The 13,487-nt window shown below is 47.7% G+C and overlaps 1 protein-coding gene across 7 annotated transcripts in view; it reads left to right on the top strand.

The window, feature by feature from the left end:
* INPP5D (inositol polyphosphate-5-phosphatase D) overlaps positions 1-13,487 on the top strand; it is a 1,036,816-nt gene that overhangs the window by 904,893 nt on the left and 118,436 nt on the right. For 5 of the 7 annotated variants that reach the window (XM_069617886.1, XM_069617889.1, XM_069617885.1 and 2 more), the window contains one exon: positions 5,466-5,573. The exons of the other annotated variants lie outside the window; for them this stretch is intronic. In XM_069617886.1, coding sequence (XP_069473987.1) covers positions 5,466-5,573 — 108 coding nt within the window. The remainder of the gene's footprint in view (positions 1-5,465; positions 5,574-13,487) is intronic. 7 annotated transcript variants of the gene reach the window in all.

Here is a 13,487-nt window from a genome sequence, read left to right as displayed (position 1 = left end):
GAATTCCAGAAATATGCCCATGATTAGATGGTCTGCCACCAGAATTCTACAAGGTCATTGCAGAAGGCATGTTCAAACTTCTGCATGATATATACGGGCCAGTTACCAGTGGATGTGCACCATGTAAATATTGTGATCCTCCTGAAAAAGGACAGGCCAGTTACTCAGAAGCTATAGGGCATGAGTCTTATCACTACATTCTGTAATGTACTAGCAAAAGCACTAAGGAGAGGATTTGCTACGATGCGACCCAGTAATGTAAGCACCAGCCAAGTAGGCTTTGCCCGGACTGATCCTTACTGTAAGAGAGTGCAGGAGGCTGGATCGCCCAAAGGTGATGATCTCACTAGATGCGTAAAAGGCCTTCAACTGCATTGATTGGAGATTACTGTAGAGAAGCACAAGGAATGGGATTTGGGCAGAACTCCCTGATATCAGTGAAGCCATTGTATAGCTGCTTATAATCTCTGTCATCACCAACAGACATTGTTAAAAACTCATTGACCTGAAATGAGGAACAAGACAAGCCTGCCCCACTGGCTCTTTGTGCTCGATAATGAGCCACTCACAATTTGGTTATGGAAGGGCGACCAAGTTGAAGTGCTGAGATATGACAGAACAGAACAGAAACTATGTCTTGATGATGAAGTCATGTTAATGCAGAACTTGCAGCGTTCCTTCCCAGCGTTAATGAGGAATATTGACCAATTTGGCAAGGCATTAGGATACAAGATTAACTGGATGAATTCTGGGGCAATGGCAATATCACTGTCTTTCCAGAATAAGGGCCTCATAGAATGGGGGTTTCAATGGGTCTCACTTAAGATTACATATCTGGGTATCTGGCTTATTTCTGGCACTAGCACACACGATGAAATGTAACACAGAGTTAGTTGTGGCTGGGCTAAAAATTGACCTGGACAGATGGCCATCTTGAAACTGTTGCTGTAGGCGATAGTGAATGCCTTGATCATGATGGCGGCTGGCAAAATAAATGAAGACCTATTAATGATTCCACTAGCTCTTGAAAAACATGCTCACAAGGAGACAGCCAAAGCGATACAAAATTTCATTTGGTACAGGACATCTCCAAAGATGGCTCTCTGAAACATCTGTTCGTGTAGAACTAAGAAGGTATGAATATGCCTAACTTTACTAGGTACCATCTTTCATTTACCAGGATACACATCCTAGCTTTTCTGGCAGAAGAAGTAGATGATTGGGCGAGAGTGGAATTGAGCAGAAAAGTGCCACTCATACTCATGATCTGTTCTGTTCCTTCTGTGTTTGTCCTGGCAAAATATAACTTCACTTTCTGTTATATCCCATTTCTTTTGAACTTACCACTGAAGATGTGCTTTGTGCATGTAATGTTTATGTACATGCCGCAGGTGTAAAACATGTTTACATGCGTTTGCCTATCATTTATCCCTTCAGTACAATAATTGTCTGTCCCTTTGCTAAAACAAAACCAATACACAATACATTTTTCATCTATTTAACACATAAACATTCAATACTCAACATACACATTGTTACTGCACCTTTTATCTATGGGCCTCCTTTATTTTGTGCATATAACGAAAATAATTCCTCTAAAATATCATATGGCCAAACTTATACATAAAATACTTTACCTATACCTGCTACAATATGCTAAAAATACTATTAATCTAACCTCCTAAACCCTTCACTAATATACATGTACTTACCTTTGTCTTCTTCCTTTCAATAAAGTTCTGTAGCGAAACTCCCACATCCCCCCTGTGTCCACAAATACTTGCCATTCTTTTTTTGTCACCTCCCCTTTGTATCCACAAGTACTTACCTTTTATTTATTTTCTCCAAGGAAAAACACTAAGGGAAATTACACCTGCCCTACTGTCCAATAATAGCTCTCTCCTTATGAAGCTCCTTTCAACTATATTAATAAGCTATACTCTAATAACTCTAATAAGACCCTATAGGTATTCTTTTGCATTTAAAATAATCTTTTGGAATATATGATACAAATCACTATTTCTGTTGGTGTACAAAATATGTATTATACGTTGATCCTTGTGGTGGCAGATATGCTCTTATCCTGTGTACTGTGCCTTGCCTCACAGCCACTCATTTCTGGCCCTGGCAATTGCATGTTGTACTGTGTGCTATTTTATTCCTTGTAACCCCTCCTCTGCAATTTGAAAATGTTGAAATGCACTATGAATGTGACATGTGCTCACTCTACCTGTGCTCTTAGGGTGTTTCTGCAGGTCATTTTGTTGCTGTTGCTGAATTTGGAGCTATGCTTACATTGTAGGAATTGTGTCTACTATTGTGGGGGATACATGGGCGCAGCATATTTTGCCCCCCCCACCCCTCCCTCTATGGCCATAAAATGACAAAACCATAGGGTGGCACCCATCTACCTCTTTCCACATGTCCAACAATATATTCACCAAATCTAGGTCTCCTTTCTGTCAAATCCTTCTCCATATGTATGCACAAATCCATTTCCCCTACCTCTTTGCTAGTTCCCCCTTCTTCTGGGATAATACCTGTTCTCCTCTCCCTGTATTATATCCCATTGGTCCTGTCTTTTGGTATCCTAGCTCATACTGTTCCTAACTGCCCTTTCCACTGCAATCTTTGCAAATTTCGATGCCCCAGTGTTCCTCTCTCTCTCTTCTACTTTCTTTCCTTCAAAACTGGTGTGTAAGACCATATAAACAAGATTGAAGCATGGACATGTGATATTTGCTATGCACATGATCATTTTTATTTGAATTCTAATCAGCAAAAAACTGACCTTGGATGTCAGAGATTGAAGTACAGAATGGTATTCATACCAAATGACTCCCTTCTGAGAAATACTGTATTGTTAACTGAAGGGAAGATTTTGTATTAAGAATATACTTGCCATTGTACAGCCATGAGAAGGACCAAAAGTGTCAGCTAGGGCAAGGACTTGGTTGGAGGGCAAGAATTTACTGTGTGCGGATATTAAATTCTGAAAAAATGATGGGACAAGCACAGTCTTGTTGGTGTATTTTAAAAAAATGAGTTTACTTTGTATAAAGTTGGGGCTTTTATACACCACGACACGCAGCAGTTCACAATCTTACATATAGAAGCAGAATTTCTATTATTTATCTAGCCTAGTCATATTTTTCACCTGGATTGCCTGGATTTTTATAGATCGAATTAGCGGGGGAAAGTGTGGTTAAATTGCACAGGTTAAGAAAAGGCAGTTGACACCCAGGCCGAAAGTGTTAATAGAATAGGTTACTTCATATGAACAATATCAAATATTAATCACAAACATCTTACTGTCATGTAAAAATATGGCGAATATAAAATAGGATGGGGTTAGAGCAGGTACAGTACATCAAAGATATGGATCAAGTGGAAGTATGTCACCTTTTTCAGTGTCATAGTAGTGTGGTGGAGAAATACACACAGACTATTCTGATGGATTGGTGATCAATTTTATTAGCAATAGCAAAGCCACAGGACAGCAACAAACAAACGGCAGTACGAAACGCGACGCAACAACCCTGAGTTCCTCCAGTTGTGGGATTTTATTCAACACAGCCCAAATGCCTTTCCATGGAGAGGGAGGCGTAGACATGAAAAGTTCTCTTACAAAATAAAAGTGTCAAGTAGAAGGACAGCATTTCAGCATACAAGTCCAAGGCAAAGGCTGCGTTCTCACGTTCTGCACAATACAATCAGGAAGACATAAAATAATACAGTCATTCATGCAAGGTAAGCTACCTCTACAGTTTGCTCTCCAAATATAACCTGTTCAATGTTTGAATAGGTGATGAGACGAGTTATTCAGTCAGTGGATGACTTCCATTTCCTGAGTACCCGTCCCTTTGCAGTCAGGGTTTCTTTAAAGAACCGATCATCCTGTAGGTCTGTGAGATCTTCCAGGCCTTTACTGTCACACATTACAATGGTAGATCATTTCCTTGGAATATATTTCACCAATACCATATTTATCCAGATGCAGATGTGTGGAAAAAAGGTTATGGCCAATGGCACAGTAGGTGGAATAGAGTATCCTGTTAATCTTAGCATCTCTTTCATGCCTCAAACCCATCAATCCTCAAGCAAACATAACGGTCTTGGTCTAATGTATTTGAAGCTTAAACTGGTTTCTAGCCCTTTTACCCACCTTAGAGATTACATTGATTATTTCTCCTGGCCCCCAAGCATGAAGGATTAAGCTGATTTCTTAACCCTTGCTTGTCCCTGACCCTGCATGGGGTTGAGAATGTGGTCACTGGTAATTTACTGGATCATGGAGATTGGACCTAGTACTTTTCCTCACCCCCATTTATAGTAGATGGAACTGGGTCCCTTGTCCTCTCCCCCGCCATGGAATGTAAAGAGGGTCGCAGATCGCCTAACCATGAAGGGTAAACTGTGCCCCTCATTCTCCCGAGAATGATGGGTAAACTTGCCCCTTATCCTGCCACCATTTATGGTAAATGTCAGAGGGTTCATATTCTTTTTTGGTCCAACACCCAACATCTATCCCTCTCTCCAACCACTGACCAACTATTATCTTACACACATAGGTGGAGCTCAATGGTTCCATGAAGACATCACAGCAGTATGGTGACATCACAGCAGCAAGGCGGTTGTGCTAGGCTAAGATACAACAGCAAAGGTGCCATGTAACCTCACCAGAAGAATGGTAAATTGTGGACCTATAATAAAGCATGTCTCAAAATCAAAACATTGCAGGTCCCTCCATATTGAATAGTAAAGTAGGTCCTTTATCCCCCTATTGTGAAAAGTAAAGTTGATCCTTTATACCCCAACATGGGGATAAATGGGTCCCATATGCACCCACCATAAAGGATACAGCAGGTTTGGATGTCTTCCCAGTATAAAATAAATCTGGCCTCTTATTCCTCATTCATGCAATGTAGGTTGTGTCCCATTCCTCCCTCAGTGAAGGATCCATTATCCTCTGATCATGAATGGTAAAGCTGGTTCATTATTCGTTCCCCCTACTTTGGAGATATTATTACTTCCTATGGCCCTGCGATGAAAGATAACTGCAGTACCATTTCAGCCACGAAGATACAGTGTGTATATCTGCTCTCATACACACACCCAATCCCTGCCCAATAATGGTGAGTGAAACAAACCGCATATCATGCAGTGTAGTGGGGTCCTTATTCCCCTCCCATTCATTGATGGCAAAAAGAGGTTCTTAACTTACAATTATGGATGGTGTAAGTGCCCATGTATCCACTTCTTAAGAATTAAGGATACATCTGTCTGATCTACCCTTTCTGGTCCATCCAAGAGTTTAAAGTTTGCCTTTATTTTCAGCACTCCACCTACCAAGCAGAATACTTCCCGCTTTGCTCTCAGAACCAGCTGTTATGCAAGTTTGGCTCTCCTTCTTTCACCCCCCTAGTCTCCAGCTCCATCCTAAACTACGTGTTTCTGTCTCCCAGGAAAACCAAGAATTCTCAACTGGTAGCGGAAGAGATTGCCTCTCTGGCAAGAGTGCGTGGGACCGGTCTGTCCTCCTTGGATATCCTGGGAAAAGATGACGACACACGGTAATTGCCACATCAAAACTCTTTGAAATACTGAAGACGGATTAATGCAAAGCTTTGATATTTATATTAAGTAATGGTAATTTCTCCGTGCATCTTTTGAATTCATTGGCCCTCATTACGACCCTGGCGGAATTCGGAAAACGATGGCGGAAATGCAATACCGCCATCGAATAGCGCTCGGTGCGACTATGACCCGTCACCGCAAAGTACGAAGCCATTAGCGACACCGTAGTGAACGCCAACGCTAACTGCACCAAGCACGCGCGCGCGCGCCATGCCAAACCGCAAACACCACCATGGCGCAAGGATACGCCAATTCCGACCCTAGCGGACATGTACCTAACGCCATCAAGCATGGCGGAATGTACCATTCCGCCATGGTGAGAAGTACGGCATCGCGAATCAACCGTAAACGGCCCCACTGAGTGCCTGTACACCGCTCCCTGCCCACAAAGTACAACTCCCCGTAGGTGCAATGAAGTCACAATGCAACCATTGAAATGTACAAGTCACCCATGCATGCCAACGAACAAAAGAAACACAACAGGGGCCAATGGGAGCTGCAGGGCACAGATGGCACGAATACAGAAGCCATCCCAATGGACATGACCACAGTCCCCCACCAAGAAACGCACGCAAACACAGGCACCTGTGACCAGCAATATTCCGAGAATCACATCATTCCACCAGTCCACCTGGCTGACCGGCATCTGTCACACAAAACCCAATCCCCCGCCCCTGAGCATGACAACATTCAAACTGTCATATTGGCAGCCCCCATCCCTGACCTCACGGGCTTCGTAGGCAAACGCACCCAGTACAGTACCACGCAACTAAACTCCGAAGCTGGAACCCAATGCAGATCTCCCCACAATACATCGCCCCCCAAATAGGCATATGCCACATCACTTGCAAAGAAAAACGCTACACGGGCCAAATCAGAATAGAAATTTAATGCACATCAAAATCACCAAGCCCATACAGCCATCAGGCCATGAACTCCAAAACACCTTTCACCATTGTGTGCTGCATCCGCAAGAAATGACCAGCCACTACTTGTGTGACGCCCTGTTCCCTCATGGTACACAGAGCCACAATCACGTACGAAAAGGCAACATGGAAGCGCACACAACCGCAGGGCCGTCCCAATGGGGAGGCACTAGTCCAGCTGAAAGGCCGAAATGTTGCTCCGAGCCACCAGTACTGCGTAAGGGCATGTGGGCCATTGGCGATCGTCCCATAAGATCGTAATGCTGCTCCACTGATTAACACGAAGCAGCAGGTGTCGGGAGTAAAATCCATCTGCAGGAGTGGCATACAGATGGCAGTGGCAAAAGGGGAGGAGATACCTGTCAACCAAAAGAAAAGAAAAAGAACTGAATGGCCATCAGAACTACATTCCAACAACTCACTTCAATGATCACACTAAATCCACAGCCATATGCATGCTAGCCCACTCCAAAGGATCATCACCACCCCAAAACCACTTGCGACTCATAACCATCTATATCGAGGTGCAAACACCATCACAAACGAGTGTACCTGTGCATGCGTCTGTCAAAACAGAATCCATCAGATGGGAATGTTAACGTGCATGGACACAAGTGTCTGAGGGCGCGTCGAGACAGGGAGGGCTCAACAAGGCCAGATAGACGATGGTCCCACTATGGCAGCCCTGCATCACATAGCGTAGGGGAGGCGGATAGATCCCAAGAAGCCCTGTACATGGCAAACTCTGTATCAAATCACCTGCCCATGCATCCATCCATCATTCCCTCATCCCGGGATCAAAACGCCTGAATAATTACTCACATGACATTAGAAACATCCATTGAGTCTGTGCGTTATGCAGCCTGCAAAATCCACAGTGCCCCAGCCCGTAATTCCAGTGTCGTGAAGTAACATGTATTTGGGAACGGCCGGCCTCATCGGCCACGTAGCTATTGCGCATCCCAAACTATTCATATCAATCATTGCTTCCTCGCCATGGCCCCTGTCTCAAGGACATTGAACAATAGAACGTTATATTTGCAGTCAGACCTGTGGGCATCTCCTCGCCGCTAGCTGGAAACCGAAAGCGCCGCCCTTCGAATTCCTCATTTGTAACATCACGTCGAAAAGGCATCTGTGGCCGTTTGAAATCACTAATTATTCCATCGAGTGCGGCTGTGTGTGAAAATGGCAACTGCCTTCACCCACAAATGGGACGCCCCGCCCGTCGTTGCAACTCGGTACAGTGATGCATGAGGGCCCACCGTTACTCGAGTACTACGTTCCACTGACCCTTCACAAGTCTGTTCGCGACTGCACAGATAGTATGTGAAACAATGGGACCACAGCAGAATGAACATATCAACCAATCTTACACGGCCATCGGGTACAAATACATGATTGCAATAGCAAGATGCCATTCCCCGAATTGCAGCGTTGTGCACGGGACGTGCCCGGCCAAAGGGGAGAGCAGTTTGCACAGGTGGAATTAATCACCACAGGTGGAGGCCATACAGCCTGAAAACACATAAATTGCACAGCCAGTCTCCTCCCACAACCACACCGAAATGCTACCGGCAGGACTCGCGATGTTGGCCCTGGGGGACCTGATAGCACTGCAAGTACTCCAACTCCAAGAAGAAGACGAACACCAACTACAACCGGCCGCACGGAGGAGACGCAGGAGGAGGAGGAGGCCAAGGCAGGGCCAGCAAGGGCCGCCAGCACAGCCACTACCACCACGCAGGCAGCCCGCAATCCCACGCCTCCGAGCACATCCGTTCAACCTCACTGATGAGCAGATCCACACCCTCTACCGTCTGGACCGGGACACCATAGCCGCCATTGTGGACATGACACAGGCTGACCTTGTCAGCATGATAGATAGCCCAACCGCCATCCCACCCCTACTGAAGGTGGTGTCTGTACTACACTTCCTGGCCACAGGCACCTACCAGCACACAGTCGGACAGTTGCATGGGATTTCTCAGCCACTGTTCTCACGGACACTATTGCAAGTGCTCGATGCCCTCCTGCAGCACGCAGACGACTACATCTCTCTACCACGCTCGGAGCAGGAAATTACCAACACAAAAGTGGGATTCCATGCACTTGCCGGCATACCGGGTTGCATTGGTGCCATCGACTGCACCCATGTTGAATTGGTCGTCCCACATGCCATGGAGGCCCAGTACCGCAACCGAAAACAATTTCATTCCCTGAATGTACAAATGGTGTGTGACTCCAACAGGATCATTACACATTGTTGTGCCCGATTCCCTGGATCAACCCATGATTCTATGGTCTTGAGGAACTCTACAATACCACGCTACATGGAGCGACACGCAGGGAACAGATCCTGGCTACTCGGCGAGTCTCATTACATGCATGAATATGTGGGGTATGTGATTTGGCAATGACCTGGCAGGAAGGGGGGGGGGTGTGCGTACGTAGCAATGGCATTCCACATCATGCGTTTCTCGTCCACATACAGGTGATGCTGGGTATCCACTGAAGAGATGGCTCCTCACACCAGTCCGGAACCCACGGGACCAGCATGAGGAGGACTACAACCATGCCCACTCACGTACCCGTGTAGTCATTGAACAGGCATTCGGCCTACTGAAGACTCGTTTCCGCTGCCTCAGCAGGTCTGGCGGGGCACTCCTGTACCGCCATGAGAAGGTTGCAAAGATGGTCATGGCATGTGTCATGCTCCACAACATGTGCGTACGTAGAAATGTGCCCATGCCCCCTGACGCAGAACTGCAAGCACCTGATGATGGTCATGATGAGGGTGGGGATGTGGCAGCACCTCATGGAGTCTGCGAGGCACCGGAGGCCCGTGACATTCGTCAGCATCTCATTGATGCATGCTTCTAGCACTCACGCCTGGTGGCTGATACATGGACACGGGACTCGTGGCACTGTGTGTGTCTGGGACATGCACAATATGGACTGTACGCCTATGATGGCCTAGTACACAAAGATCAATGTCCACACATCTCATTGGTTGATCGTGCACTGTTTATGGCATATGTGATATCATGTTGAACACCCTATCGACCCGCCACCCAAGTGAGCCCAACACACCCCCTCCACCCTCCTACCTCCCCCCCGAACACCAGTGTCCAAAGATGCTCATTGTCAGTGGGCAGTCGCTATTGCAAGCCCCCTCTGCGGGTATCAGGGGCACCCCTGCCTGTGGAGCGCAGGTTCCTCCCAGATCTACGTTGGGGGCTGCCCTGGACGGAACTTGCAACGGATGATGTCTCTGCCTGCTCACGTCCATGCATGTCCCTAAGGGTTTGCGAGAGCTCAGTGAGCACACGGCGCACTGCGGCAAGTTCGGCACATACGTCTTTGGACGTCGCATGCAGTTCCCCCCTCAGGCTCTCGGTGCTTCTCTCCATTTGTGCCCTTAGCGTCTCTGTACCTCTCTCCATTTCTGCCCTAAGTGTCTCAGTTGATGTTTCTATGTCTGCCTTAGTGCCCCCACATTCATCGGCATGGTCCTTGAGGAGCGTGGCCATTTGCTGCTGTTGCACGATTAACTGGTCGAGGGACTGTTGCCTCTGCTGGGCCATGGCCATTTGCGGGGGTGTCACAGAGGGGCTGTTGTCCTCATGTTGCCTTGCCACAGGGCTTGTGGGGGATGGCCAGTCGTCGTCTTGTGGGTGCCCCTGCGTGGTATTCTCATGTTGTACGGGATGGGACAGACAGGGGGATTGGGACAGGTCATGGATGGATCTGACTTCGACATCCCCGTCTTCGGTGTCCGAGCATGCTGCCATCAATGGGGTGTCACCTATGGTGCTGCTGCCACCAGAGGCAGTGCCTTCTGTGGCATCCATTGGGGGGACCTGTGGTGGTGGTGGTGTGCCCATGCTGGCTGCTGGGGTGCCTGTTGATGTTCCCTCCTCTGTGCTGCCACCTGATTTGTGCTGCTGCCGTGTCTTGATGCGTGCAGCTGAGGTGGAGGGTCTCTGGCCGTTGGTCTTGGCCCTCTTTGCAGGTGTGCTGGTAGGGGTGTCCTGAAGCTCGTCGTTTGGATCGGACCCTGTGGTGGAGTAAAGGAGGGCGAGGGTTATTGATGGGTCTGTGGGAATTGGAATGGCATTGTATCACATGCATTGGAGTGGTACCTGAGGGTGATTTGGGTCGGGGCCTTGGAGGTGCTTTCATTTGTGTGTGGAGTGAGGGTGCAGTTGTTTGGCAGCCTGCAGTTAGGGTGTGCCTGCTGCACGTGTAGTGCGTGTTTTAGGGGTTTTTAATTATTTATGTATTTATTGTGGGTTTTAACGTGCGCTATCAGGCCTATGTGTGTGGACGTTCTCCTGGACATGTGTTTCTGTAGCACTATGTGGACGCATGGTACTTCACATGGATGGACTGTGTGGATTTGGCATTGTTTTATTTGGCCCCCCTACCTGAATCTTCGGATGTCTGCACTCCTTTCTCCATCCCTCCGACTCCCTCTATGCTCTCCATTCCGATGGTGGAGGCACAGATTTCTTCCCAGGGGGTCAACTTGATGGGTGATTCAGGACCTCCCCCGGTGGCTGTGGCAATGTTGCGGTTGGCAGAGAGTATGCTGCGGACGCGTATCCGCAGGTCGTCCCATCGCTTGCGGCATTGCTGTGGGGTGCGGGGTGCGGTCCCCACCGCACTTACCCGCTGTGCCACCAGAGCCCATATGGCCTTCTTGTTTGCAAGTGCCGTTCTGGTCATTTGCGTGGAGAAGACGACGGCAGCATTCTCCTGGAGGGTCTCTGTTAGCACAGTGAGTTCCTCACGGGAGAAGTGGACCTGCCGCTTGCGGTCGCACGCTTTCTTCGCTACTTTTCCCATTTTTCTTGGTTTCGCTAGGGTGGATGACGGGTTGGGGTGTGTTTCAGGGTAGTGATTTTAGTGGTTGTGTGGTTTTAGTGGTTTTATAGGTGTACGGCGGGATGTTTCCCGTTCCGGGGCCATGTTTTAACTTCCGTTTCCATATATTTCCGGTCACCGTACTTTCCGGTAGGCGCACACTGCGGTGACCGCTAAGAGGGGTGGCGGTATTGCACCTAGGGCGCCGTACGGCGGCGGTGTGGGCCGTTTTGGGGTCATTTCCGCCATCGCGGACTTTGCACTTCCGCCATGGCGTGGTGCTCGTGCCCGATGGGTCGGAATGGGCCGCACTTTGCTCCTTCGTGCAATGGCGGAAACGCTATTTACGCTGTGGCGGTCCGGTCAGTCACTTTCCGCCAGGGTCGTAATGAGGGCCATTGGCCCTCATTACGACCCTGGCGGAATTCGCGGTGCAAAATGCACCGCGGAGCATGGCGGAAAGCCGCCGATAGCGCCATGGGGGTTGGCGGATTTACCACCCCATGCCGACCTTGGCGGAGCGGTCAATCCCCAATCCCCATTTTACCCTTCCCCATTCCCATTCTTGCCCCATAGGGTATAATGGGAGTGGGGAAGGAGTTAATTACGCCGCCGTAAAGTACGGCGGCGTAATTAACAACGAGGTCCCTTAGCGCCATGGTTTTCTCCGCCCGGTAAAACCAGGCGGAGAAAACCTCCATGGCGCTAAGGGAACTCGTAGTAGGGCGGACGGGTCCGCCGCGATTACCGCTGGCGGTATCCCACTCCGCCAGGGTCGTAATGAGGCCCATTGTATTTTAGCCTGTTTGTCCATTACAGAAGAGGAAACACCATGTAGGCCCATCTTGGATGTACCACAAAAGGTGCATTGAATCCCGCAATGTGTTTCGCCATCATTGAGCATTGCAGATGATGAAGTGTGAAGTAAGGCATGCCAAGCTCGGAACCCATGTCTGATCACACCCATGCAACTTAAAACGATTTTGCATTCAACACTGAAGAGAGATGGATGGAGAGAGTTCACTTAATCATAGCCACTGCAAATTGCAATGGTTAGCATTCTGTTCCATTGTTTTTCATCCTCTGTTACAGAAGGGTAACACATATGTAAATCATGCTTCAGCATTGGTCCAACCCAAAAGCAGCAGCTCAGCTGGTATTGCTAGGCCCCATTCCTTCTGCAAGAGACCACAAGCAACCCAGACATGTTTCAGCCTGACTGATCCTCATCACCGAGGTGTAGCTTGGAACCCTCGGCACACTGAGCTCGGGCCCCATTCCACTCTAGATGATCTTGCAAAACTAAAAGGTGACAGATGCAAAACCTTGAATTATTCATAACCACCTCATTTGCTCTTGGCAGCTTTACACTCCATTGTTTTTCAGCTGGCTGTTCTATGGCAGAAACGAAAGAAGCATGTGCAATTCTTCTGTGGTCTCACACCAAAGGAGGCAGTCAACCTACCCTTATATGTGTTTTAGCTTAATGTGTTGTTATTAGGAAGGCATAGCTTGGAGTTCTAGGCACAGCAAGTTTAGGACTCACGTCTGGTACCACTTAATGCGACTGCCCTTTTTATTGTCATCAAACTGTTGCCTCACTTTATAAAACTGATCTTCGGTGAGACAGATGGAATCGTTAAAAGGAAGGTTCTATATGTGCAAATAAAGTCACAGTGCCACAGCCTTCAGTTCCAATAAGAAGCTGTCAGCTCCTCTCAGGAGTGAGTTGCCCAGTCCCACAGACTTCTGTCTACAGTGGAAAGACTATGCTCTGTAGGCCTGACACATGGAGGGGAAAGGAAGATTGTATAAAATAAGTAACAACACAGGATTTCTTTGTCTTCTAAGAACTACAAGACACAATGAGAATCCGTTTACATTCTTAGAATGTTTCTCTTTTTTCCCTTCCAGCCTGTAACTGGATGTGGTGGGTTTCCTGTCAGCCCTCCGCAAGACGAGAAGAGGGTTGTAGCACTATACTGAGAACAATTGTCTGGATACCATTCTACTTATCTGTTGTGCTCCTTTTCTCTCAAAAAAGACTCGTTAGGC

Source organism: Ambystoma mexicanum, chromosome 10 (genome assembly GCF_040938575.1).
Source record: "Ambystoma mexicanum isolate Mex_15411 chromosome 10, UKY_AmexF1_1, whole genome shotgun sequence".
NCBI lineage: Eukaryota > Metazoa > Chordata > Amphibia > Caudata > Ambystomatidae > Ambystoma > Ambystoma mexicanum.
This window is presented reverse-complemented; position numbering and strand designations above follow the sequence as displayed.